Below are 25,948 nucleotides of genomic sequence, written 5' to 3' on the forward strand. Positions count from 1 at the left end.
GTCTGGATCCGCTCCTCACTGGGAAGGATATTCAGTATCGCGAGATAGGACGAGAACTCCGAGAGGCGCAGGAACCAATCACGTTAGGCGGCTGGAGACGAGCGTTGTTTTGTTGGAGCTTTGTGAGAAAGAGCAGCGAAGAAGAGGAGGAGAAGAAGAAGAGGAGGAGGAGAGGAGAAGAAGAGGAGGAGGAGAAGAGAAGAAGAGGAGGAGAAGAGGAGAAGAGGAGGAGAAGAAGAGGAGGAGAAGAAGAGAGAAGAAGAGGAGAAGAAGAGGAGGAGAGGAGGAGGAAGAAGAGAAGAAGAGGAGGAGAAGAAGAGGAGGAGAGGAGAGAGAAGAGGAGGAGGAGAGAGGAGAAGAGAGAAGAGGAGAGGAGAAGAAGAGGAGAGGAGGAGAAGAGGAGGAGAAGAAGAAGAGGAGAAGAGGAGAAGAAGAGGAGGAGAAGAAGAGGAGGAGAAGAAGAGGAGAAGAAGAGGAGAGGAGGAGAGGAGAGGAGGAGAAGAGGAGAGGAGGAGGAGGAGAGAAGAAGAGGAGGAGGAGAGAAGAAGAGGAGGAGGAGAGGAGAAGAGGAGGAGGAGGAGGAGGAGAAGAAGAGGAGGAGGAGAAGAGGAGGAGGAGAAGAGAGGAGGAAGAGGAGGAGGAGGAGAGAAGAAGAGGAGGAGGAGGAGGAGGAGGAGAGAAGAAGAGGAGGAGAGGAGGAGAAGAGGAGGAGGAGAGGAGGAAGAAGAGGAGGAGGAGAAGAAGAGGAGGAGGAGAAGAGAAGAAGAGGAGAGAAGAGAGAAGAGGAGAGAGAGAAGAAGAGGAGGAGAAGAAGAGGAGAAGAAGAGGAGAGGAGAAGAAGAGGAGGAGAGGAGGAGAAGAAGAGGAGAGGAGGAGAAGAGAAGAAGAGGAGGAGGAGAAGAAGAGGAGAGGAGGAGAAGAGGAGGAGAAGAAGAGGAGAGGAGAAGAAGAAGAAGAAGAGGAGGAGGAGGAGGAGAAGAAGAGGAGGAGAAGAGGAGAGGAGGAGAGGAGGAGGAGAGGAGGAGAGGAGGAGGAGGAGAGAAGAAGAGGAGGAGGAGAGAAGAAGAGGAGGAGGAGAGGAGGAGAAGAGGAGGAGGAGGAGAAGAAGAGGAGGAGGAGAAGAGGAGGAGGAGAAGAGAAGAAGAGGAGGAGGAGAGAAGAAGAGGAGGAGGAGAGGAGGAGGAGAGGAGAGGAGAGGGAGGAGAGGAGAGGAGAAGAGGAGGAGGAGGAGAAGAAGAGGAGGAGGAGAAGAGGAGGAGGAGAGAGAAGAAGAGGAGGAGGAGGAGGAGAAGAGGAGAGGAGGAGGAGAGGAGGAGAAGAGGAGGAGGAGAGAAGAAGAGGAGGAGGAGAAGAGAAGAAGAGGAGGAGGAGAGAAGAAGAGGAGGAGGAGAAGTAAAATAACAAATCAGATAAAACACGGGTTAAATCACGTTAATGACACTTTACTTTAACTAAAAGTATCAATACCATTAGTGAATACAAATGGTCTGTTACAAGTAAAAGTCCTGCATTTACAATTTAAAATTCATGAGACAAACTTTGAAGATAAAAACAAAACAAAACACTTAAAGTACCAAACATAAAAGTACTCCTTTAAGCAGAATGTGCTCTTTCACATTGATAATGGTTTTAATGGATTATAACTGCTAATATATTATCACTCTAATGTTGCACCAATTGTATGGTAATGCAACAATTGAGCTTATGATCATATGTTATTTGTCTAAAAACTATTGTAAAATTAAATTTATGTAGCTTGATTCTAATTCTTATAAATTCGGGGGACTGGTGAGCAAAAAAGTCATATTATAGAACTGTATTTTGTATTATTAATCTGATTCCCAAAAGTTATTATTAACTAACGTTTTCAAATAAATGTAAAAGTATAATGTTTTAAACCTGAAAATGTTGTGAAACTGAAGTATAAAGTACCTCAAAATTCTACCTAAGTACTTTACTTAAGTCATTTTAACCACTGCCTAATTAAAGTATTAGCATATTTCAGATCCATTGTTTTGTGTACTCTTTGCACTGTGACTACTCTTCATAGAAGCATAAAACAAAAGGCTTAGTGAGGAAAAAAAGGAGAATCCCAGAGTAACAGTTCAGTAGAAGCTGGATGATGCAACTGTACAGACGCTATAAACATCAAAGTACTGTAAATCTACTTTGTATGTGTGTTGGTTTAGGTCTTTGGTGGTTGTGGTTCTTTTTCTTTCTCTCTGAACTGAAAGCAACTGTAACAAAGACAATTTCCCTCTGGGATTAATACAGTTTCTGAATCTTGATTCTTCTAGTCACCCCGTCACGCAAGACATCATGGCTGAACGGAAGCTGTTGTGAGGAAGAACCCTTCAAATTGTCCCGGTGGTAAATTAGGAACAAATTAGATTAAATGGGAATTATCTCAATTTATGTGCAAATAAATCAAAATCTTTCCAATTTCAATATGATGCTAATGATGTTTTAAGGTTTGAGTAAAATAATATTTAATCAGTTAAAGAAACAAACTGATCATTCCTCACATTGCATGTAAATTCGGCAATGGAAGGGAATACCTCTGTCAGAAACTGTTTAAGAGCCTTGAGTGCTCTTAAAGGCAGTTTTGTCAAGCAGTAGCACTGGATCTTTTTCAGTAGGAAACAATTGTCTAGACCTTTGATCAGCAGGGACCATCACAGCCTCTTCCTTTTAAAAATGTACCTCTGCTATAAGCAGTGACAGTATATCATAGATTAATTCTGGCTTTTAATGCTCTTCCTGTCCCCATGTTGATTTCATCACATTCATTTATTAGCCTAACTTTAGTGATGAGTTTCTTTGTTCAAGTCTATGTTGATCATATGTTTGGGTGAATTCCCTCTAAGTGTTTTTCTCATTCTGTTTAAGCTGTGTGTTCGTGTTTCCATACCTCTACTGTACATTTGTTATTGGCTCTGTGTGTTATGATCAGACCAGAATGTCCTTTGTTTCTATTCAACTTAGAGAAAGAGTGAATGAAATAAAGGCACCTGTCCCACATTATTGTGAATGATAAATGCAGTGATGAGTGTGTTTCAGTGTTTGGGCTGGAATGAGGAAATGCTGTTGAAACGTTAAAATGTGTTATATAAAGGGCATTTTACAGCTTTCCTCTGAGCTGTAATGTACTTTTGAGAGTATTTTGACGGTAGTTCAGCTGAGGCTTATAAAAATGAGACATTCTCCCCTCTTCAGTATGTGCTGATCCCAAGTCTTTTGAAACACACGAGAAAAAGTAAAGGAAGATGATATCATCAGAGGCAAACAGAGCTCCGGGTACAGCATGTGCATGATGCAATACTGCAACATCTCCTCTTTGAAAAACTGCAAGTCCTCCTCCACTTTTACAGTCAGTGTCTCATAGCTCTGTAGTTTAATGGCAGCTGTCATAGAACTTGTAGTCCTAGATGAGGGTGGTTATTGAATCCAGTAGATTGAACACAGGTGAATGTAGAAGTTGGTGGACAGTCTATGAAAATACAAATATTCTACAAATATTTAGACACTGATACAGTTTGGTCCTGCGTTTCAGCCCTTTTGGTTCTGTACAGTACATGTTACTTTAATACATGTTCAACCAATATTTCTGGCCACTTAGACCTCACAGTCCACACTATGATTCTTTATAGCACATCACATGAAAAATAAGTCACATAAAGGTTTGACTGACACTCTTAATCAGATGTTGTCTGTGTTTATGTCAGCTATGTGTGGTAGCAGCATGTTCTGTCAGTAGGTCCAGATGTCCCAGCAAATGTTAGAATGATTGCATTAACTTTGTAGAGATATTTACTGATCCCTGTGGATGAACTGACTATTGTGATCCACATGAACTGGTATTTATATTTTTATTTTTGTACACTACGTTTGAGTGCTAGCAGCATATTATGTGTTTTGCTCAAACATTTAGCAACATTTCGTTTGTATGTATGTTTCCCAGTTGACCAGTAACATATTGGTAAATTAAGACAGTGGCAAAATTGCTTAAATAAATGAAAAAGATGATGAAAATACATTTTTTAAAATTTTGATTCACTTACTTTCGGTTCACTGCTGCCTTGTTGAACATCATGTGCTACACCACAGGAAGTGACCACACAGTCATACCCACAGAACCTATTTTATGTTACCATACCTTACTGTCAACTTCAGCCAGATGAGAACAAATGTTGTTTGTATTGCTTCAGGCTTTTTCTTCAAATTCAGATGTAAACACAAAACATACGGTGATCAGTACATTTAATCAGGGAGAAGAGCATATACATGGTCTGCATTTTAGAAAGTGAATGGTTCTTAGAAATTGATTATTTTCCATTATTTAAGTTCTTTTCTAATGTCCCTCTATCACAAATGACGGGAACTGCTGGTGACTAAAGCATTATGACTAAAGCATAGTGTGAAACTGGCTGTGGGAGGACATGATTTTATGTGGAGCTTTGTTTTCAGTGAGAACTATTATGAACTGATTACGTACAGCCTGCCTAGGAACTTAGGAAATTAGTTAGAGCTTTTATTTATACAGTTATTTATGGAATACATGACAAGGATCAAAGCTGCTGGACCATGTTTTACGGAGAGATAATGTCCCTAAATCAATATACACCTTTCAACAGCATATTTGTTTGTGACAGAACAGGTTTTAATGAGCTGGAAAGAGCATTTTGATTTTGTACTGTGTATTCATTACACTGCGATTTAGGGGAACTGTACAACTACTGTATATTATACAGATATACAAAATAAGAAATGCATTGGGATAAACAGAAACATAACACTATTAGTTGTTTTATACTTTGGAATATATTATTTGGATTGGTAACAGGTTTGAGGGTAATGGGGTGGTAGCACAGTGATGCTTATTTCTCCACTCAGTATGCCTGCAGCATACAAACTGAGTCATTCTCTTTGTCCAGAGTAATATTTGCCACTATTACTGCTGAAAAGAAAGATGTATTGCTAGTAAAAGTGCAAACCCAAGACTCTGTGTTTAGGATTAAACACAGGAAATTCAGAGTATTTCTTTCATATTTAACTTCATACTTTCATACGATTATTAATGAGTAAAGGAATATGTAAGCTGCATGTTTTTGCTGAATCCTCCATAAGGGTTCCTGGATTGACACAGAACATCTGAGAGCTTAATCACATTTGTGGTTGACAAGCAATAGCAGCCTTCTCCATCAATCCACGGTGACAGAGGAAAAAATGAAATTTAATGGAAATTAGCAGGCTAGTTCTTATAATTTCCATTCAAAGACTGATTAAACACATCACTGCTGAAAAGATTTCTAGGTGTTTTTTTTTTGTGGCTCAGTCTCTCAAAGTCTGCACTTACCTTCAAAATGTGAACTCACTGAAGTTTAAAAAAAAAAAAACTTCAAACACCAGTTCAACTTTTAATACCCGTCAGAAATCATCAGAGCAAAAGCAGCATAAAATGGGGATTAGTTGGTTTAATACTCTGTCTTAAAAATCAAATTCCCGTCTTAAAAATGCTGCACAAACTGGAGTCAGACGGATCAGCTTCTCTTTGAAATCTCTAACAGCAGAAGATGAACAAGGCACTGAATAAAAACAGAAATATTTTTAAGGAGGCTATCAAGAAATATTTAAAAAAGATTTACCAGTTTCCACTGCAGCCAGAGGGATAGCTTGGAGGATCTATGAGGCCGCAGTCCTCTCTCAGGGTCTCCGTAACAGGCGCCTACTCCAAACCGAATGACTGAGTGAGATAAGGTGCTTGAAATCATCTCCATTTATTTGATCTATGGCTATTTGTATTCTAAGTCTATTTCTCGTTCTCGTTTCAACTTTTGTAAAAGGAGAGTAGGCACGGCAGATTAATGTGGCGATGTCAGATATCAACCTCTGTCACAAGAAAGAGAAATGAAGTGACTGACAGTGCTGTGTGGTAAGAGATAGGAGGAGAGACCTCACAGCCATTCAAAATAAACTTATACAGCTATTTCGGTGACAATGTCTAAGCATTTCACTTCCAGAGCAGTGTCATTCTGTGATTTGCATCCTTTTTATTTACAGTTTACCACATGTGATTTTGCACCAGACTAAGCTGAGTGATGAGTATAATATAATTTGCACTAATGTAGAGTTGCACCAAATACACATAACCCCACAGAGACTGTTCAGACTGATAACAGTTAGCTGGGTTGCTACTTTATATTCTTAGTCCTTGAGAACAATAAAGTTGTGTTGCTAATGGAAGAAGAAGGGGAGCAAAGGGAAATAATCAAATGCTAATTTTCACACAAAATACCATGGGACACATCTGAGACTGGTGTAGATGCGTTTGACTTTAGAAATAATTTGCCTGCAAGCTGTTATTTCTAATATTTCTAAGTTGATTTATCAACAGTAAGTAAAAAGATGGGTTGAGGCAGGTTAGTTGTTGTTGTGTTGACTGTGCAAGATATGACACAAATACTGTGTCATCAGTTGCTGTGATGTGTCAAACACATACAAACACTGCAGTAATGGCATATACAACTTCTTATAGTGCACCGCATTACATTACAAAGAAACCGTGGCACCTCAAAGGTTACTGTACTAAAACAAGACGAGCTTCACCATCTTTGTGATGATAATCTTACTAAGAAGTGTAATCTTTATCCTACAGCTGAGGCTAACGCATCACATGTAATACTGTATGTTCATTTTCTAGGCTCATACCAAACATCTGCAGACCATCTCTCTTTGTATATAATTTACACAAAACAGTATGAATATGAGATTGTAAAAATTTAGAAAATAATCATAATAATTAAAGTTTTCAACTTAACTAATCCAGGGTGGGACATTGAAAAAATGTTTTGAGACTGTGTATGTGTACATATTTTCCATATGTACATACATGTTTCCATGTAACTTATGTTGACATCAGGTCTGCAAAAACAGAAGTCATTCACCGTGTCCTTTCGTAACTACTCCTCAAAGTCACAGACTCTCAGATTAAGATTCCACACAGAGATGAGTCCGTATGACCCACATTTGATTGATTTGAGTGTCCAGAGTGCACTGTGAGCAGAGCGTTTTTTTGTCTTTCACTTTATCTGCTCTCCCAAGGTCATAAAAAATTCATGTGCAAAGGCTTACAGTGTTTTTTTATCTACTCTAAGTAGAGCATTGCAGAGAGACACACAGAAAGAACAATGGTGTGTTGATTTTATAAATATTTTCTAAGTTGCCCTCGTTCCCTGAAGAAAGCTCCGTTAAACCAGTGAACAAAGCGAAAGAAAGAAGTCTGATGAGTGGGGGAAACAAGCTTTTTAAACCAAAGCATCCGAGCAGCAATCACTGTTTTATATTGTTATATGCTAATTCCCTCCCACTGCCTCTGCTCTCACTTTAAACGAATGCAAACAAACTCACCAGATGTGAAGCAGACTGTGTTCCTCACCATCTCCAGTGGAACTGACAATGCCACGGATTCAAAGAGATGACATTATAGAAAATTATCCTAATCATCTGAATTTTAAATTAGGGATGATCCCATGTTTAGTGAAAACACACACAGTGGACTAGTAATACAATGAAAATGTGGATGTAAAACACCTAAGACAAGTTATGACTATTTAAGCATGAGTTTAAACACGTTCACTGCTCACAACAAAAATATATATTCAACAACAACAACGCGACTCAGTTCTTATTCCAGCTAATGACGGCTTGCTATTGTTGAAACACTTGCAACTAAACCTCTCTTATTTAATATCTTATTATTTCCGTGCCAATTACTCTATGTTGCTGTTCATTTTAAGGAGGTTATAGAAGTGCTGACGTTGGCAGCTCCTCCTGACAGACGAATTAAAGCTCAGCTTTTTCTGCTGTAATCCATCACTGAGCTAAAGCATGCTTTGACAAATTTGAGTCTGTGCACTTTTCAGTGCATGCATATGTTGTATCGCACACAATTTTACAGAAAGGAAGTCGAAGAGCTGATACAAATGCACTGAGGTCAGGACATGCTGACATTGTCAGAGTTAGAAACAATAATTTTGATGGAAATGATGAATGTGTTCTTCAAACGTTGTCGTCCCCATGGGGATCAATAAAGTATGTCATTATCATTATTCTTTTTGATCTGAAGACCTCAGACTTGGCCTCATCTGTGGACAACACCTTCTTCCAGTCTTCCAGTGTCTGTGCTCTTTTACCCATTTCTTGGCCAGTAGGAGAGAAGTCTCCTCTTCACTGTTGATGCTGACACTGGTGTTTGACGTGTATTATTTAGTGCAGCTGTGAGACGTCTTTGTCTTAGACTACACACCCTCAGATATTTGTCTTCTTGCACAGTTGTGCATCAGCGCCTCCCACTCCTTTTTCTGTCCCTGTTAGAGTCAGCTTATGCTGCTCAGTGAAGGGAGTAGTTAACAGCATGATAAGAAAGTTTCCTTGCACTTTCTAACATTGAGTAGTCTTCTTACTAGACGACAACAGACTGACTGGTCTCTTATGAAAGTTGTTTCTTTCTGGCTATTGGTGCTTATTTTAACCTATAAACAAACAGCTGCTGATGTTCAGATACTAAACCAACATAAAGAATGCCACGCCCCCTTGTTTGCTCCATTAGTACAACTCTTCTCAGCTGAGCAACACAACTGCAAAAGGGTTTTCTCATAATCAATTAGCCTCATTAAATGATTAACTTCATTTAGCAGCCATACCAGGAGATTGATGCAGACGACTGACAGTTGTTATTAATAGATGATTGATGGGAATGATCTACATTTTTGCATAGAGGCCTGATTAATTTTAATTGTTTGGAAAATGGATAAAATTGTTTGTGAATTGCATGAAAATTTGTTTTTCTTTGGGTAAACAGCTACAGTTCTGAGATACTGAACTTTGTTAACTGAGGTATGGAAGGTTGTGTAGTTGACTGGTTGGGGTCATTGACACCATGCTCCATCCTTCCTCTCCTTTTTGGCTTCAGAGTGACCTGTGCAGAATCAGATATCCTCAAGTGATGTTACTTGAGTAAACACTGGTTGGGGCTGAAACTTTGCTCTTTGATAATAACAAGTTGAGCATTTATGGTGAGGTTAGGTGGTGTTTAAATGTTTGAACAGATCAGTTAGCTGGTTTCCAGTTTTAAACTAAGTTAACTGGTTACTTTCTCTACAGTATCATATTTTATTGACAAGTACAAGTGTGGTATTGATTTTCACATGAAACTTTTAGCAAGAAAGCAGACAAGCTTAATTCCCAAAATGTGAACTCCTTCTTTTAGACACACTGACACATTGTCTGCTAATTGCTCTAGCGTGCTTCTTCAGGGCCAAACCGTGAAGATAATTGAATAATTTATTGTTATTTGGTGTTGTGTAGCTAGGGAGACGTAAGGAGGAGTGAAAATATTCAACATGAGAATAGGAGAAAACAGCTGTACTGGGCTTTGTCACAATTATACAGACACAGAAGAAAACATATTAAAGAATTTACATTAGTACAGATTCTGTGATGCATTCATTGGCACACAAATACATTTCAATTACAAAGCACTGTCTGCTGCAGTGTGTCCCCATGAAGAGCTTTGAAGTATTACATCTCCAAAGGACTGACATCAACTTCACTGAGTCTTAAACTGTTCAGTTTTGATCAGCATGGATTTCTTCATCATAAGTACAACTATGTCTTTTCTCGTAAAACTAAGTGAGCAGACATGTTTTTTCTACAAGAGGAGAGACCTGATCATTTAGAAGTGAAGAAAGAGAGCAGCTTTATGAAACTGGGACTATTTCTTATAGGATAATTAAAATTATGCAAATGAGGACTGATCTTTAAAAAGCACGAACACATGGAGAGGTCATGAAAATTTTAGAAGTTCATCATTGCACTGATAACTGAACATATATCTCTACAGCTTCTCTTTTTTACTGCAGTGATTTTCGTCAAAGCAGACCTGAAACAGATTCGACTTTTCTCAGGTGACCTACGGTAGGACGTGATGCTTCTCTCTGAGAGGAACGAGTGGAATCATTGATGAATGTCAATGTTGCTGCAAAGACTGTTGCAAATGTTGCTGCTATGGGTTTTAACAAAAAAAAAAAAATCTGAAGAAAGTAAGAGTTAGTGAAAACCATAAATGAGCTGCAAGCAAGTGGTGTGTGTTTGCCTCTGCCCTCCTGTAAGTGTGCCCTGACCTGATCCAGACCTTGATACTCTGACAATATTTTGGGTTTTCGCTGTTGATTTTCTTTTTTAAGCCAAGTTCACTTCTTTCTCGACACTCTGATTTAACACTGTAGTTTTTGTGTGTATGTGTGTGTAAATAAATAAATCATAAGTCATGTCAGTGCTTGGATGAACAATCAGAGGATTGCTATTACAATTCAACCTGAGAAAAACTAAAATGCCCTAATGTACCCAATGTCATGTTTCTTTCAATTGTCTGACTGATCCAATTTACCATCCACAAAGCCATGCTGCTAGCACGGTTAAACACAGAGGAGCAGAAAAACATATATCTTCATTCCAACGCACTGCAGATTATCAGATCTGTGTCAAATGCTCTTCCATCTCATAATTAACACAAGGACACTGTTGCAGACTAGCACACAGCAAATATGTGATTATGCATCATCTAGTGAGCTGAAATGTGATTAGGCTAAAGCAGTTATGTTTTGTGTTATTGTGTCTGTACGATAGAAAAGAAGCCACAGATTGACACACATTTTACATGTGTTTGTTCTGCCTGTGCGCTGTGTGTACTGGACAGGGTGTGTTTGAAAGCAGAACATGCAGTATTCAGAGTTAAAGTAGCACAGGGAGTGTATCAGGTGCTATTTCAATACAAGGAAGGATGTTCTTTCCTTGATTAATACTCCTATCGTTCTCATATGTCTCAGCGGCAGTAAATGAAAGAGAAGCAGGTCTATAATCTCCCCTTGTTATGTGAACTAGATCTCACATTGATCATTTGAAGAAATTTCATCCTTCAGAAGTTCAAGCTCCATCTCCAAATATCAAGAGCAATCGGGAGCGGGAGTTCTTTTTAAAGAAGCCGGGATATTATTTTATGTGATTTGTTTGAAAATTGCATGCCAGTGGAGAAAAAAAAGTAGGTGATGAGAAGCTATAAGCACAAGAAAGAGAGGCTGAGGAGCTGGAACATCTGAATGCTCTACTTGAGCAGAATGGAGAAGCCTCATTAAATTTTAATTGCAGCACGATGCTGAGTGCATTGCCATCTACATCAAGATGCATTTGACCTTCTTTTTTCTCGTTCCACTTTCACCAAATGAGTGGTTGCATCGCATCTGCTCTCGTGTTAGCTTAGCAGCGTTTTAATAAATACAGTTAAAGGGTGTCAGAGAAAACATAGACTCAATTAATTTTCATAAAAACAACAACAGAAAAACACTCAGAGCGATTCTGTCCCATGAGAACAATCTGCATTTCATTTTATTCTGCCTTGTGGATACAGACATCCATAGACGTCCAGCTTATAGTATTGCAGTAAAAGCATAAAATTACTGCACCTCTCTCAGTGTAGGTAGATTCATATGTGTAAAACTGCACAAAGGCTCCAATTCCTTCTAAATGCCTCTTATGTTTCAGTATAATTTCCCACTTACAGGCTGGTGTATACACTATAAAAGCCCTGCTGTAACAATGCAAAGCACACTCAAGCATCAAGAATAAAACTGGAGTCTCACAGTTCCTCACAGTTTCAGGTTGATGTGAGAAGAAAGAGCCACGTGAGCAGGAAGCAGCCTGTTCAGTATGCATGCTGGAGGAGATTAGTGTCTGTTTATCGTCTTCCTGTCCTGGATGGGTGTTGCATTACAAGGTACTGTCTCCAAACTGCCAGAATCAATTAACATGAATAATACATGCCTACTGACGCTGTTGGTCTTGAGTGCTCATTTTGTTCCAGCTGCCTTTGTTCTCGCACTTATACAGAGGAGGTACAAGACGCTAATTCTTTCATAGATAAAACTTGGGTCCATGTGTCCTCAAGCAGCCTCACACCACACATCACAATCCGATTGTATTCCAATACTACCTCCACCTTGTTGGAATAGAAATACTTGGGAGTGTAAACTGGACTGGTCAAAGAGCTCATCAGCACTGTACAAAAAGGCTCAGAGCTGGCTGGATTTTCTGAAGTGGCTCAGGTCCTTCCACGTCTGCAGCACCATGCTGCAGATGTTCTTTGAGTCTGTGGTGGCCAGTGTCATCTTCTATGCTCTGGTCTGCTGGGGCAGTAATATAAAGGTGGCAGACACTAACTGGTTAAACAAACATCATCAGGAGGGCTTGCTCTGTTCTGGGGGTGGAGCTGGAGCCTCTACATGTTGTAGCTGAGAGGAGGATATGTGTTGGCCGGACAGAGGAGCATGTTCAGCCAGAGGCTGATTCAATATCAAGTGCTCCAAAGAGCACCACAGGAGATCCTTTCTACCTGTGACCATTAAACTGTGCAACACCTCCCCCTTCTGTAAGGGAGAACTGGACTGATGTTGTATGCATTTGAAATGATCGGTTCTTTTTCCTCTGTAATCATTCTGTGACTAAACCAATTGACATGACCATTACTGACTTTAATTTTATTGAGCAGAAGACACCAGACTTAACTAGGAGCCCCAGACACAGGACGTGGATCATGGTGCAGTTGAATTTTTACAGTTGAGACAGTAACGCAGAACATTTGGATCAACTCTTTTATCTAAAGACCATGGCTTCATTAAAGATGTATTCATTATATAACTCACTCACACATTCTATTTTTAGATTATATCATACATTGTTTCTGTGTCTTGATGCAGCATCGTTTGATCAATAGATGCTTCACATTTATATTCCATATGTCTTTAAAATTATACAGCTGGTCTTTTGACTTTTCATAAAATATAAACACACCTGCTTGAACTCAGCATCTAAAAACCTGGTTTCTGACAGGAAAGCTGGCAAATCCTGAAGACTTCTTCTTCTAAAGACAGAAGAAAGGTTTCGCTGATCACGGATGTTTGGGTTTTCTCTTAGATTTACAGGCAGCTTCTCGTGGGAAACGAGTTAAAAAGAACTGATAACCAAGAAACATTTTTTGCATTTAATACAAAATCTTCCCTCTGTGTGAATACTTAAGTTGGGACTTGCCACGGGCACAAAGTGCTGTAGAGTCAGTGGAAGAGGTTTATTATTTCTGCAGAAACTGTTCATTTCCTTTTTAATTTATGGTTAAATCTGTATTTAAAATAATGCGATCATCATAATGACGGCTGAAACTCTTAACTGTGGAATACAAATAAAGGTTGTAAGACATTGTTATCTTAATACTTGAGATTTAGTTTTTCCAACAAGGCTTTTGTCAGTGGTTTCTTCATTAATTCATGATGTCAAACATTTCAACACTGCATATCAAATATCTCTATTTTATCAAACACTATTCAACACAAAGTCTGTCTACACTGTCTTCCTAACAAATGTCACCCTCTTGTGGTAGGTGAGCTGTTTCACAAGTATTTTCAATAACACCTCAGGACTGTTTTTGTGGAGCTGCACATCTCGGTTGAACAAATGTTTTGTTTACCATAGATCAACATTTGTCATATATGATCTTCACAACCACATTTAGACTTGTGCTCTTCATTATATTTAAAATTAAATATAAAAAGGTAACCACATTGTTAGCAGCAGTTAAATTTTTTCCCACATGGACGATATAACAAGTAACTGATGATTGACTGAAAAGGATTTGTTATTCATGCACTTGGTAAACTCTACAGTGACTTTGGGAGTTGTCAAACAGGTTAAATAGAAACTCTAAATCTTGGACTAGAGATTAAAGGTGCTGCACACTGACGTGCGTATGTTTCTGGCTGGATGAACTCCTACTCAGGCTGAAATAGACATTTGTTTCAGCAGAACATTTGACTTGTCACTGTAAAAACACAAGTCACACTAACAGCATCAATGGTGTCCATAATGTATTCTGTTGAAGGACTGCACTGTAGGTCATACAATCTTCATTTATTTAAGTAATTTAAATGAGATCAGATGACTCTGACAGTATGATAGCACATGCAGGAGCCTGAAAACAACACGTGTCTGTTTCCCTATGTGGCTTATGTTAGTTAAGTTATGGTCAATGAAACCCAGTCTGTACATATGACACAATCCTGAGAAGAGGTCTAGTTTATAGTTAAGTGCACACGTCTATTTCTTTTCAGGTTTAATAGTTTTACACTTTGTTGACTGCAGGGTGTCGTTGTATTCTTCATTTTTGTACTTCAAGACGTAATTTAAACAGTGCTAAACTACTAGATTGTGTTTTTCTAAGTTTGGCTGATAAAATAAAAAACAATAAAGCAGCACCTACACACATATTACACTAATGAATACATCCACCCCTACAGCTAAATTAATGTACATTTATTTTTTAAAAAATGAAAAGACTAAAAGGGTGACTAAGACTTTTTTACAGTACTGTACATGAAGTTCCTACACAGTATGGAGATGTTGGTCTGTCAGAGTGAATCAAGAACTATTGTAAAATAAATTACAGAGTGAATATTCACTACACTGTCAACATTCCCTAAATTATCCACTAACACTAGTTTCAGAAACAGATCTAAGGCTAAGATACACCAAACAGCTGCAACACATGACCCAGAGTTACATCTTGTTAGAAAAGGACTAAATCGCCCTCTGGTGGCAGCATCCATACTTCCTCCTCCTCAGCCCCACTAATCAACTAGTGGGTCATTTATGAAGATATCAAATATGTCATGTAATACTAAAATGATATGTAGAATACTAGGATGGGGTGATGCATATTTCACTCAGTGTAAACATCAGACCACTTTAATAGAGAGCTGAAGTAAACTGTTCCACAATTTAGATACAATATTCAGAGTATTAAAGCATGTTTTCCAATGAACATAAGGAGATTTATAATGTGATGAGGTGAATGGATTAAACCCACTACCTTAGTCTGCCCTGCATTTACGATTTAAAGCTTATATTAGATCTCAGTCAGTCCTAGTGAAGAAAATAAAGCCATATCTTTAGTTGAATTGCTTTCATCATCTAAAATATATATTTAAATGAAATTAATAATACATTCACATTTTTACCAGCTTAGTTAAGATAAGTTTCATTAACTGTCATGCATTTGTTGCTGTTTTATTTGAGTTTAACACAGTGAAACAAGGAGGTAATATGTGGTGGAGATGCAACAATCAGTCGATTAGTCGATCAGGGAAAGGTTAATCTGCAGATATCTGTTAGATTTGCTGTTTTCAGTCTCTCAGATGAAACAATTTCCTACTTTTCTATGACAGCAAACTGAATATTCTGGGGTTTTAGGTTTTAAAGACATTACCTTGGATTCTGAGAAGTAGTGAGAGACAATGTCATCCTATCGACATTTCACACATAAAAAACAACCTGCAGGTTAAACTAAGAGGAGAAATGCGAATGACTGGCAGATTGCCTCTGTGTCTGGTGCAGTTACACAGGTCCCCTTATCATGTACATGTACATTATTTATCACACTGAGAGCGACCGTCCGCCTCTTTGAACCAGTGGCATGTGTTTCTTTGTGGTGGACAAATGATATAGTTCATAATATTATTTTCACATTAAATTCACTTAGAAAACACTTGTGGCTTCATTAGAACCAGTTGCTGTTGAACACAATGTGGGTTCTGGCTGGGATGTGATTAGAGCCTCATCTCATCAACCTTGATGTAATTTTAATATATTTTGTGAAACCTGTTTGAAGATATCCTCTGAAGAGGATCAATAAAGTCTGTCATTATTATTATTAAGATGGCTTCTAAAACACCGTACTGACAACACTACCTCCTGAGTAGTGGCTTTGCCTCCCCCTTGTGGATGAGCTCCTTACAGCCCCTATCTGTCAGTACTGGAGAGTGGAATACCTTATGGGTGCAGTTCTGTCTGTGCGATAAATAATCATTACATTAGTTTCTCATTGGTCCAAGTCAGGAGTGTTTGGATTATAAATCAGTAACACTTGTATGCTATTGTACCGGTTGATATTTAAACTTCTAATAGCTTAATGTCCTCGTCTGCACTATAATCTACTAGTCAAACTAATTTCTATTGTGGAGGAGTATTGCATTGTTTTCTTCTGTGTATATGTCCCATTAGTATAATATGCACTACCTTTAAGAATGAAATCTGCATGTCACAACTTTCATTTAAGTCTGTACTTGTTTTCTTTTCTATGCTGTCATAGAAAAGAAAAGCAGTTTTTTGTGTTATCTAGATATTAGGTAACGCAAGAGGACCAATCTCGAGTTATACTTTTATTAAAGGCAATTAAACATTAAATCTGTTTTTTACTTAGTAAAAGAAATACACATACATACATTATATGCTATCTATAACAACTGTATAATAGATTTTAGTCCCATTCTAAAATGTTAAATACAACAACAGTTAGCCCATCCATATTAGATTAGATCAATCTATCTTTACAGACTATGTACCACAAGCTTTTAAGGATGCTGTAGTCAAACCTCTACTCAAAAAGCCTACTCTCTACTCCACTCTTTATAATTATGGACCAATACACAATCTTCCCTTTATCTCTAAAATCCTTGAAAAAGTTGTTTCAAAGCAATTATGTGACTACCTTCAGTAACCAGTATGAAGATTTCCAGTCAGGATTTAGAGTACATCATAGTACAGAAACAGCACTGGTAAAGGTCACTAATGATTTTCTATTAACATCAGACAACAGACTTCTCTCTATACTTGTCTTGTTAGATCTTAGTGCTGCATTCAATCATATAGATCACATTTTATTACACAGACTGGAACATAGGGAACGGCAATAGGCTGGTTGTAATCTGCATCAGATAGATGGCATTATGTGCATGTTAATGATGACTTTTCCATGCACACAAAAGTTAGGTTTGGAGTTCCACAGGGTTCTGTTCTTGGGCCGATTCTTTTCACTCTATACATGTCCCCATTAGGCAATAATATTAGGAAACACTAAATTTCCATTCCTATGCAGATGATACTCAACTATATTTATCTATGAAACCAGAGGCAACTAATCAATTAGTCAAACTTGAAGCACGTTTAAAAGACATAAAGGCCTGGATGTCCTCTAATTTTCTACTCCTTAATTCAGACAAGACAGAGGTTATTTTGTTTAGTTCTAAAAACCGCATGTCAATGACAAAACATTGGCCTCACGTAATACTGTGAGGAATCTCTGAGTTATCTTTTACCAGGATATCTCCTTTACATCATACATAAAAGAAATCTCTAAAACTGCCTTCTTCCACCTGAGGAATATTAATAAAATTAGGAGCATCCAGTTTTTCAGTGATGCTGAAAAACCAGTCCATGCATTTGTTACTTCCAGACTGGACTATTGTAATTAACTATTAATAGGATGTCTCAATAACTCCTTAAAAAGCCTCCAGTTAATCCAAAAGGCTGCAGCCAGAGTTCTGACTGGAATTAGCAAGAGAGATCATCTTTCTCTTACATTAGCTTCTCTCCATTGGCTCCCTGTAAAATCCAAAATAGAATTTGAAATCCTTCTCACATATAAAGCACTTAATAATAAAGCTCCATCGTTTCTTAACGACCTCATAGTTCCATATTATATATATATCTGGTGCAGCAGGTTTACTTGTGGTTCCTACAGTTTCCAAATGTAGAATAGGAGGCAGAGCCTTTAGCTACCAAGCTCCTCTCCTGTGGAACCAGCTCCCAGTTCAGGTTTGGGAGGCAAACACCCTCTCCACATTTAAGACTAGACTTACTTTTATATAGCCTATAGTTAGAGATGGATCAGGTGACTCTGAACCATCTCTTAGTTATGCTGCTATAGGTTAGTCTGCTGGGGGACCTCTACTGATAAACTGAGCTCCTCTTCTCTTCGTCTATCCTCTCCTTTATCTATTCAAATGTTATCACTGCATGTCATCAACTTTGTGTCTTCCCTCTCCCATAGTTGTGTTTCCTCCTCTCTGTCTCCCTCTCTCTGTTCTCCTCTGCAGGTTTCCTCGGCCTTGGAGCTGTATATCTCCACAGTGCAGTTACTGGTCCTACTGACCTGCCCAGTGTCTTTGCTGCTTGTTGTTGTTTTTTGTTTCCTGCTGTTCTTTTCTCTCTTCTCTTTCCACTCACTCCAACCGGTCGAGGCAGATGGCCGCCCACCCTGAGCCTGTTTCTGCTGGAGGTTTCTTCCTCTAAAGGAGTTTTTCCACTCCACTGTCTCCTAGTGCTTGCTAAAGTAAGTGTGTAATTCTGTATACAGTTATATTTTGTAAGGTCTAAAACCTTAAACACTGTAAAGTGCCTTAAGATGACATTTGTTGTGATTTGGTGCTCTATAAATAAAACTGAATCAGCAGCCTATTCCAGAACAGTGCTTGATTTTTCACTTGTTGTTGGGCCCAAATGAATAATATTTTCCTTATCATAGATAGTCTTTTCCTTTTTCTTGTTTTGTAAATATTGGGACAAACGTGTTATGTGGCTGCTGTTTTATGACATAACAACATCAAACAACATCCCGGAGCTCTACACACCCGCTTTAAACGAGGTTTCCAATAAGTCGGACGTTTATTGGTGACAAATCCGCACAGACACAGATGAGGCACAGCTTTCCTGTGACATGTATCAGTGTGGATCGTTGAAGTGTTATATTATCCATGCAAACTTAAGTTAACAAACAACCAAACATCGACAACAAAACCCCACCCAGTCCTGTATGGGCGCCTTCATTGGCCCGCGCGTCTGTAAATCCGTTCCCTCTTCATTGGGCTGCTGCCATTGGACGGCGGTGACGACAATCCTGCGCCGTGCTCCCGCCCACCGAGCGGATCAAGTTTGAATGAACAACAGCAGTCTATTCTGGAGGTGGTAGTTGCATTTGCAGTAATTATTAAAAGTGTGTATCATCTCACGGGTGCGCTGATCAAGGATGGACATGAAGAAAAGAATTCATCTAGAGTTGCGGAACCGCACTCCGTCAGACGTAAGTTGGCCTCACATGTCGCTGGTCATGTTTCACACTCCGCTAATGGAGAATCTTTCGTGTGATGTCTTGGCGTGGGGATACAAAGTTTCTTACAAGTTAAAAGATGATGGAGACGCGGGGTCACATTGTTGCTTCGCGATGGTGTTTCCCAGTCGGCAGGTGCTGCAGGTACGCTGGCTGAACTTTTGCGCGGCTCCGACCTCACGCTTCGTTGTGCAGTTTGAGAAATGCAGCACGGCTTTTTCATGCCAGCGGTATAAACAAGGCAACAAGGCTGAACGAGGAGCCATATTTGTAACTTTTGATCTGCGAACGCGCCCCTTTTCGTTTTAAACCCCTGTTACCGTGGTTCGCTCCTGGTGTTTGCTGTGCCGTCTGCATGCTTCGACTGGGGAATGCATTTACTGAAGCCTTTTTCTGCCGTGCGCTTGGCGCGTTAAGGATGCGGAAACTCAAAGTCATGAAATTATCAACGATGCATAAAGATCACAGCCTCGAAATATCGACGCGCGGCTGCACGCTGGACCTACAGTCACTCGACCTGTCCTGCTCGACTCGCTTATTTCTGCAGGAAGTGCGTTTGAGCATCTAACGGCGTGCAGTGGTGGAGCTGCAGCCCGTGCAGCGACCACCGGAGCCACGGTGCGCACAGATGGCCGAACGACAGCGGCGGCAGCACGCGTCGTTACCGGGCGAAAACACGGACGGACGAGACGCAGACACGCCCGCGTCGCCCTCAGCTGCCGGGCGTCCGTCGGTGGTTTCACCTCGACCGTCTCCGCCGATTTCCACTCGACGGGTCCAACCAGAGTGGAAACAAATGGTCGAGTCGCGTTGTTGCTCTAGTTTCCCAGAACTAGGACAAGCCGCCATTTTACTGAGAAACAAAGGCGACAAGAAGCGCGTCGAAAGCTCCGTTTATTCGACACCGACTGCGGACGATTCATCATACCTTCTTATTAACAGAAGTCTATACACGCCATCAATCCAATCGGCAACTGTTTAGCACAAGCAACAATGAAACGTTTGCCCGGCAGCTATGTAATCGGCTTTAGCTGCCCCTCCTACTCACAAATGACCCTGTGCACGACTCGTAGGTCTGTTTGGCTCCGACTGGTTTTGACTAATGTGCATCATCCTCTCCTAACACGGTGAGCAGCCACAGAAAGACCGCGCCGTGTCTGTTTGTACAGGAAAAACCGGCTAAATGTGATGCTGATGTGCGGATCACAGCGCATATACAGTAATTATCGAGAGCCGGTGCTCGCTGCTGATTGGCTGAGTCACGTTCAAGGCCCGATGACAGTTCACCTGTGAGCGCTCATCACCCGGTTTGAAACCCGGAGCAGCTCCTGTAGCTGGAGGACACCACGGTTCTGTTGTTTCTTTATTTATATAATAAAGTAACTGTAGCCTGTGCTGAAGTTCGGGCTCCCTACTTACTAAACCCCACTTTGCCAACTGTTGTTGTGCTTCGGGGTTGTGGATACAGGGAAGGATGGATTTCACTCCGGGGCCCTGAGGTTTCCTCCATATCACTTGTTCCTGGTGTACAGTGTCAGCTATAATGCAGCCACCATCTTGTGTCCCTGATCCAGCAGAAGGAACCTAAATCTAGTGTTATGACCCAAATCATTGTAAATTAATTAAATGTTTCCTATGTCAAGTTAACTACACACTGAAAAAAATAATATTTCTTATCAGTGTGTCTGCTAATTATTTTCTTTATTCATCAATAAGTAAAAACTGAAACGTGACCATCATTAATCCTTAAGGCCCTGAATAAATGTCTTTAAATGTCTTGTCACCTCTAATCGGACTCATACTGAACAGTTTGGTGTCTTTTTTTTTTCACTACTCATCCAAACGGCTTCATCGGACGTTTTTTTGTGTCGTTTGTTTTTCAGGTCAAAGAACTTGTGCTAGACAACTGTCGCTCAAATGAAGGAAAGATCGAGGGTCTAACAGACGAGTTCGAGGAGCTGGAGTTTCTAAGCACAATCAACGTTGGACTGACGACAGTGGCCCACTTGCCGAAGTTAAATAAACTCAAAAAGGTGGGTGTCGTTTCTGCAGAAAACCTGTGACTGTAGACGTCGGTGTTGCATATTTATATTGATAGTTTAATTGATCAACAGCTTGAACTCAGCGATAACAGGATCTCAGGGGGGTTAGAAGTTCTGGCAGAGAAGTGTCCTAACCTCACACACCTCAACCTCAGTGGAAACAAGATTAAAGACCTCAGCACAATAGAACCATTGGTAAGTGAGACCCTAAAACACCTGGGGGGGGGACACAACATACTAATCCAGTACATGATTTATCACTTTATCTTCCTTTAAACAGAAAGAATTGGGGACTCTGAAAAGCTTAGATCTGTTTAACTGTGAAGTAACGAACCTGAACGAGTACAGAGACAACGTATTCAAGCTACTACCCCAGCTCACGTACCTGGATGGGTACGACAAAGACGACAAAGAGGCACCAGATTCTGACGCCGAGGTTTACGCAGAGGGCTTGGATGACGAAGAGGAAGATGAAGATGGTGGGTTGGAAGCTATGTTTCTTTTTAGCATCTCTTTAATGTTGCGTTTTGAACGCCTGGCTAATAAATCACCATCAACGCCTTTCAGATGTAGATGAGGAGGAGTATGATGAAGATGCTGCACCGGGAGATGACGACGAGGAGGAGGAAGGAGAGGACGACGAAGAGGAGAATGAAGAGGAGGAGGAGGACCTCAGCGGAGAGGTTTTTAAAAATGGATTTATTGAAAATGGAAATGTTAAAAATGTTGAGTCGTATTCGCGCTAACTTTGCCATGACTTTTAAAAAAAGGAGGAAGAGGAGGAAGATCTGAACGACAGGGAGGTGGACGACGAGGATGAGGAAGGTGAGTTAAATGGTGATGAACTAACCTCAGATGTTGTCACCCTAATTCCATACTACATGCTAAGTGTGCACAGTTTACACTATGTAGTACATCATCTGCGTTCAGCGTTACCAGACTAGTTAACAACACATCTAAGAGACATAATCGAATCACTACATAGTACAGAACTGGGCTAATTCAGAAAAAACTTTATTGTCCATCACAAAGCGATGTGAACAGTTTGAGCCAAATTGAAGTAGCAAACGGTTAGAGCCAGCGTTGTTGTTGTTGTGATGTGAAAAACCTGAAAGAGAAGGTGAACGGGAAGCGTTTGATTCTGCGTCTTCACATGTGACTCTGCTTTTCTAGAAGAAGAGCGAGGTCAGAAGAGAAAAAGGGATCTGGATGAGGAAGGAGAGGAGGACGAGGACGATTGAGAGTCCTCCTGAATCTAAGTTGTGAACTGTTTGAAACTTGTATCTCCCAGTCACTTCCCAATAACCCCATGTATCCCCCCCCACCCCCCCAGTTTCATATTGCAGTAGGAGTGGTTATTTTGTTATTGGCCAGTCAGGTAGATGGGGGTTGTCTGGAGAAATAAGTTAAATCTCTGTACATTTGTTGCTCCCGTGTTCCAGTCTTTATGGTCCACTTTTAACTGCTTTGTGGACACCGATTTTGTATTATCAAATATAGCAAAGACAAACCTTTTTAAGAAATGTTTTTGTTTTCTGACTGTTTGTGTAAGACCAGTTTCTGATGTATTTTAAGACCCCGACCCCCCCTTCAAAAGAAAAACCTAAATGAAACAAACAAAAAAAAAAACCGAGTGCATGTCTAATACATTTTAAAGTCAACTACTGGATTTCATGTATGGCTGTCCTCTCCTCGTCTTAAACTTATTTTTGCATTGTACTTTTGTTGTTTTTTTTTTTGTTTTTTTTAACGTAAGTTATGTATTTTTAGTGTCACCAGTATGCCAATACTCTCTGCTGTCCTGGTGTGAACCTTCTGTCTGAACATGCACAGTGTGACCCTCACAGGGCATATTTTTAAATCCTAGCAGAAAAATGTCTGCCCTTGTCAAAGCTGCTCCTCCTCCTTAAACCCTCAGCTTTGATAGTTCGGAAATTACGTGTTCTATTGTAAATAATGACCAAATCTATTTTTTTGTATTCTCTTTGATGACGGCAGACATTTAAACAGACGACTGAGGTGAAACTATGAATTGTAATAAGATATTAAATATGTATGCTGCTTTATCTAAAATACGCAGTGTGAAATTTCTTGAATTTGAAGATAACTTTGTATGCATAATCTTTCCATGAAGAGAAACATTCAACATCTGAACTCATTATCGCTTTTTCCACATGTTTTTTTTTTTTTTTTAAATTGACACACAGGTTGCATTTTGTGACGGTGGTGTAGAGAAGTGCTCGATATAAAAGGAGGGTACAAGCCCAGCTTATGTGCATTGAAAATGTTTTGTTTCAAAGTGTAAACTATGGAAAACAGCCAGTTGTGTGAAGCTCGTTTTCACTAGTATACACAATGGTCAAATTGGCCTACCTCAGTGATTTTTCACTCTGTTAAATCCACTGTCATTAGTCAAATTCTGTTTCTTTTTTCCTCCCATTCACTTCAATAAATCCCTTTTATATATGTTTTGACGTTTGTGGTCTTTGTACAATAACGCAGCAAAGTCTAAAGAGAAATCCAGGTTTAGGTCCTCAGGTATTTATTTATTTTTTTCTCTATATGACACATCGTGTTAGATGTGGGGAAAAACAAACTGCCTTGTTATTCCAAAACGATGAACTACTCAGGTTGATTTCAGCCCTCAGCACACATTCACATCAGAGGCCCTGACATCGACACCACGGCTCCATCTGTACCCGTGTTTCACTGTAGCTCATGAGTCTCCGGTAGATCACTTTACCACCATCTACTTTCACTTTTATTTTCCTGCTAGAAGCGGACGTGTGTATCTGCTCCAGTGGTTTAAATCCACATTTAATGAGTTCCAATGTTTTTTCTTTCAGTATCTGTTATTCAAAGCTATGAAACTTTGACCCCTTCTTGTACTTGCAGGAAAAACTAACCTTCACTACTTTACTTACTTTTTACTTAGTCTCGGTTCAAGAGAGGCGGCAGATTCCTCTTTCTCCTTCCCAAGTCCACCAAGAGCTGAACCAACAAGAGCAAATCTTTTTGTAAACCTTTTGGAAACTGCTTGAACCTGGCTGATGTAAAACAGCCAATCAAATATGAATCAAATTTAACCTGTTATTTAGTATAAGCTTCCTGATGATACACGTGGAGAAGGAGAGGCACATGACCTTAAGTCTCTAGAGCAAAATTACATCTACAGGTAAACACATCTCAGTAATAAGTAATATACTTAGTTTAAATGTAAAAGGACGGTTATTACAGTTGTTGGACTGTCAGGAAAAGGCAAGAATATATATCATACCTTATGTGAAGTTCTGTTTTTGGGGTCAAACTAATACCACATAAGGTACAGTCTTACACAAATCTCGCCATTTCAACCAGAAACATTCAGCAAATTCTATCAAGCATCACAATCATTACCTGTGCAGCCACGTCATACAAAAACAATCGGATTAACTAATGTTAATGTCAAAAACTTGTTATTAGCTGAAAAGGTAAAATAAATAAAAGTGTATGTACATTACTGCCCTTAAAATTAGCCCTAAAAACCAATAATAACCTGCGAAGCTTCCCTTGAGATTATATCTGAGTACTTACACAAGTCCACCACCTCTGGATCCTCGTGTCCCTGCTGCTTTCCTACTATTTAAATCAAGAATACAGAACCAGCCACTCCCTGGGAAAAGACTGCGTTGGTGTGCATCTGTGTCAGTGCTGTGAAGTAAGTTTACAGCCAACTGTAGGTGAGAAAAGAACGGGACAAGTCGTTCTGTCTGCAAGGTTCAAAACTACTTCTACTACTACACGTCAGCCATGTTGAGGTGACGTTGGAGCTCCCAGCAGCTGTGACTGCAGCACGTTCGAAGGCCTTAAGGATGAGATACTGTGACAGCCTTTAAATGCTTCAGTTTTGCATAAAGTGAGAATTCAGAGGTGGTTTGGTCAGTATAGGAGGATGCGTGTGGGGGCTTTTTGTTGCATGGCGATAAATGACAGGCATAGTGAGACGCAGAGAGTCTGGATTTAAATCTGCAGGAACTGATCACTAGTTTTGAAACTGTGCTAGACCAAGAATATTAATTTGTAAAAACAGATAATACCAAAATTCACAAGATCATTAACCTTCCTTAACTTTGATTTAAGGTGGTTATTCATTAATGCTGCTTTGCCATCTCCATTACATCATTACCACATCCCAGTAATCGCACCAGTTAAGATATCATCCAACAGTTACAATATTATTATGTGCAGTATGTGGGGCAGCAGGAATGAAGTCAGGAGATAATGTGACATATCAAAATAGCAGAGTGGGAGGGCTCAGGAGCTTTTGGAGGTCAGAATTGGGGGCAAAGGAAGCAGCTTTGCCAGTCCAGGAGGCCAAGAGGTCAGACGTTGTTGGGGCTAACGTTCTTCAGGTTGTTCAGCTCCAGCTCCAGCTGGCGTATTCGCACATCCTTGGTTGTCAGCTCTTCCTTCAACCGTCGCAACTCATCCTGCTGCCGGAAGAACATCCGCAGGAGCTATAAATTAAATAAAAATGTGACAGTACATAACAAAAATGGAAATATAGAGATAAAAATTGAAAAGATAGTGGAACTGCTGTATACTTTGACAAAATCATTTCACCTCAAGGTCCATTTAGCAGCTCCTCTGGATCATATCATGCCAACATTACATTACAGTGACAATTTGTGATATTGCTACCAACTGAGTTTTGAAGTGAGATTGTTGGAGATTGAATTGATTGAACTCTGAAACTTCATCAACAAAACAGTCGTGTTTCAACTACCTCTTACAGCGCTACTTTCTTCTTCCACATCCTTTTCTAAGTCTGAGAATCTAACCATGCTTGAAACTGTCTTCTAACCCTAGATAAATATTAATG

The 25,948-nt window shown here is 39.7% G+C and overlaps 2 protein-coding genes across 4 annotated transcripts in view; one reads left to right on the forward strand and one right to left on the reverse strand.

The window, feature by feature from the left end:
* The first annotated feature begins 18,367 nt into the window (after positions 1–18,367).
* anp32a (acidic (leucine-rich) nuclear phosphoprotein 32 family, member A) lies at positions 18,368–23,553 on the forward strand. 2 transcript variants are annotated; one of them, XM_026378231.1, is made up of 7 exons: positions 18,368–19,018; positions 20,929–21,078; positions 21,160–21,282; positions 21,368–21,566; positions 21,655–21,770; positions 21,858–21,912; positions 22,264–23,553. In XM_026378231.1, the coding sequence occupies exons 1-7, from the start codon at positions 18,965–18,967 to the stop codon at positions 22,326–22,328; spliced, it is 762 nt and encodes a 253-aa protein (XP_026234016.1). In that variant the 5' UTR covers positions 18,368–18,964; the 3' UTR covers positions 22,329–23,553. The 2 variants fall into 2 exon arrangements, with proteins under 2 accessions (XP_026234016.1, XP_026234015.1); XM_026378230.1 differs by having other exon boundaries at positions 18,369–19,018; positions 22,261–23,553.
* coro2ba (coronin, actin binding protein, 2Ba) overlaps positions 23,265–25,948 on the reverse strand; it is a 33,013-nt gene continuing 30,329 nt past the window's right edge. For both annotated transcript variants that reach the window (XM_026378228.1, XM_026378229.1), the window contains exon 12: positions 23,265–25,583. In XM_026378228.1, the coding sequence (XP_026234013.1) occupies positions 25,449–25,583 (135 nt within the window). In that variant the 3' untranslated portion in view covers positions 23,265–25,448. The remainder of the gene's footprint in view (positions 25,584–25,948) is intronic.

This window comes from Anabas testudineus, chromosome 3, assembly GCF_900324465.2.
Source record: "Anabas testudineus chromosome 3, fAnaTes1.2, whole genome shotgun sequence".
Taxonomy (NCBI): Eukaryota; Metazoa; Chordata; class Actinopteri; order Anabantiformes; family Anabantidae; genus Anabas; species Anabas testudineus.

Coding starts and splice junctions, on each gene's coding strand:
- anp32a (XM_026378230.1), top strand. CDS start 18,965: ATGGACATGAAGAAAAGAATTCATCTAGAGTTGCGGAACCGCACTCCG. Junction 19,019..20,928: donor GGAACCGCACTCCGTCAGAC/GTAAGTTGGCCT, acceptor TTTGTTTTTCAG/GTCAAAGAACTTGTGCTAGA. Junction 21,283..21,367: donor TCAGCACAATAGAACCATTG/GTAAGTGAGACC, acceptor TCCTTTAAACAG/AAAGAATTGGGGACTCTGAA.